Source organism: Sphaeroforma arctica, assembly GCF_001186125.1.
Source record: "Sphaeroforma arctica JP610 unplaced genomic scaffold supercont1.42, whole genome shotgun sequence".
NCBI classification, from domain to species: domain Eukaryota; class Ichthyosporea; order Ichthyophonida; genus Sphaeroforma; species Sphaeroforma arctica.
Window position 1 is genome coordinate 98,269 of NW_014040516.1, and position 1,991 is coordinate 100,259.

At 34.4% G+C, this 1,991-nt stretch overlaps 1 protein-coding gene across 1 annotated transcript in view; it reads left to right on the top strand.

Annotated features, from left to right (window-relative positions):
• Positions 1 to 733: 733 nt before the first annotated feature.
• Positions 734 to 1,991, top strand: part of SARC_01122 (hypothetical protein) — a 6,501-nt gene continuing 5,243 nt past the window's right edge. Inside the window, exons 1-2 of the mRNA XM_014305170.1 lie at positions 734 to 825; positions 1,676 to 1,803. Coding sequence (XP_014160645.1) covers positions 739 to 825; positions 1,676 to 1,803 — 215 coding nt within the window. The 5' untranslated portion in view covers positions 734 to 738. The remainder of the gene's footprint in view (positions 826 to 1,675; positions 1,804 to 1,991) is intronic.

Sequence of the window (1,991 nt, forward strand, 5' to 3'; positions counted from 1 at the left end):
GTGTGTGTGTGTGTGTGTGCGTGTGTGCGTATATATATATAAATCATATATATATATATATATATATAAATCATATATGTATGTATGTATATATGTATGTACATATTTATGTATGTATGTATGTATGTATATAAATATATGTATATTTATATATGTGTGTGTAAATATATATATATATATATATCTATATCTATATCTATATGTATATGTATTATATCTATATATATGTTTAAGTTTATGTATATATATATATATATATATATATATATATATATATTGGGCTAGTGAAGTATGTGAGCTTCCTAATTGTGTCTATGATTTCATACCTAGTCCAAACTCTATCTCCAGCAAATGGACATAAGCTCTGGACATTGATCTGTCTGGTGCATGCATGTGTCTGTATGTGAGACAATTTATCTCTTCATTCATATCATGTGACATGATGCTCTATTTTCTGATACCTAATCGATGTCTGTGCCTTGTCTATTGATTATCCTGTTGTTCTGTTGCCCTTATTAGGTGTTTTTTAGAGTGTAGGGTTTTCTCATTTGATTTGCTTCCAGTCGTACTTTGGCTTTTATTACTTCGATCCTGAATTGTTTCTACAATTACTTTCCTACGCAGATGTCTTTTTTTCATTTTAATCCCGATTGTTTACACCAATTATTTTCACATGCAGATACCTTTTTTTCGCTTCTAATCCCGATTGTTTATACCAATTATGTTCCACTGCAGGCGATGACGTGGTGGGGCTGGCTGGTATTCGTGGCTGTCGCGCTCTGCCTTTCTATACTTCTGGACACTCATCTGTTCCAAATGCCATTCGTAAGTGATGAAGCTGTTCATATGCAAATATTCATGTAGGTCCTGAGATAGTGATGTAATAATATGTATATGTGTGTTTATACTCATCTGTTCCAAATGCCATTCGTAAGTGATGAAGCTGTTCATATGCAAATGATCATGTAGGTTCTGGGATTGTGGTGTATTTATATGTATGCCTATATACACTCCTCTGTTCCAAATACCATACGCAAGTGCTTAAACTGACCATATATGTCCTGAGATAGTGATATATTAATATGTATGTGTATATACACTCCTCTGTTCCAAATACCGTACGTGAGTGCTTAAACTGACCATACACGTCCCGAGATAGTGATGTATTAATATGTATGTTTATATACACTCCTCTGTTCCAAATATCATACGCAAGTGCTTAAACTGACCATATACGTCCTGAGGCAGTGATATATTAATATGTATGTGTATATACACTCTTCTGTTCCAAATACCGTACGTGAGTGCTTAAACTGACCATACATGTCCTGAGATAGTAATATATTAATATGTATGTGTATATACACTCTTCTGTTCCAAATACCGTACGTAAGTGCTTAAACTGACCATACACGTCCTGAGATATTGATATATTCATCGGTATATGTGATGCTCACTAGTTTGCTCAGTAAGTTCCTAAGATAACTTCATATACCGAAAGTGTGCCCTACCTTGTGATTAACGGCTCATCCTTCGTTTTGCCACATCTATGAACGTAGTCTAGACCCCTGCTGATGATATCAAGCATCATTCGTTTTACCACACCTATGAACATAGTCTAGACCCGTACTGATGATATCATAAATCCTTCGTTTTACCACACCTATGAACGTAGTCGGGACCCTTACTGATGATATCGTACATGGCATTCGAAGTGCTTGGTAACTACACAGAAGCGCCGGATGATATGATCATTCTGATCAACACTATCGTCCTACAAGTTGCGGCTGCGGCTATGAAGTGGTATGTGTGGCTTAATGGCTTTGTTTAGCAATCTGGATGTATTGTGTGTTTAAGTCATGTGTCTAATATATTTATATATACATATATGTATGTATGTGTATGTATGCATGTATGTATGTATGTTTGTATGTATGTATGTATATGTGTGTATTCTGTATAAATATATATAGTTATATAGATATATAGAT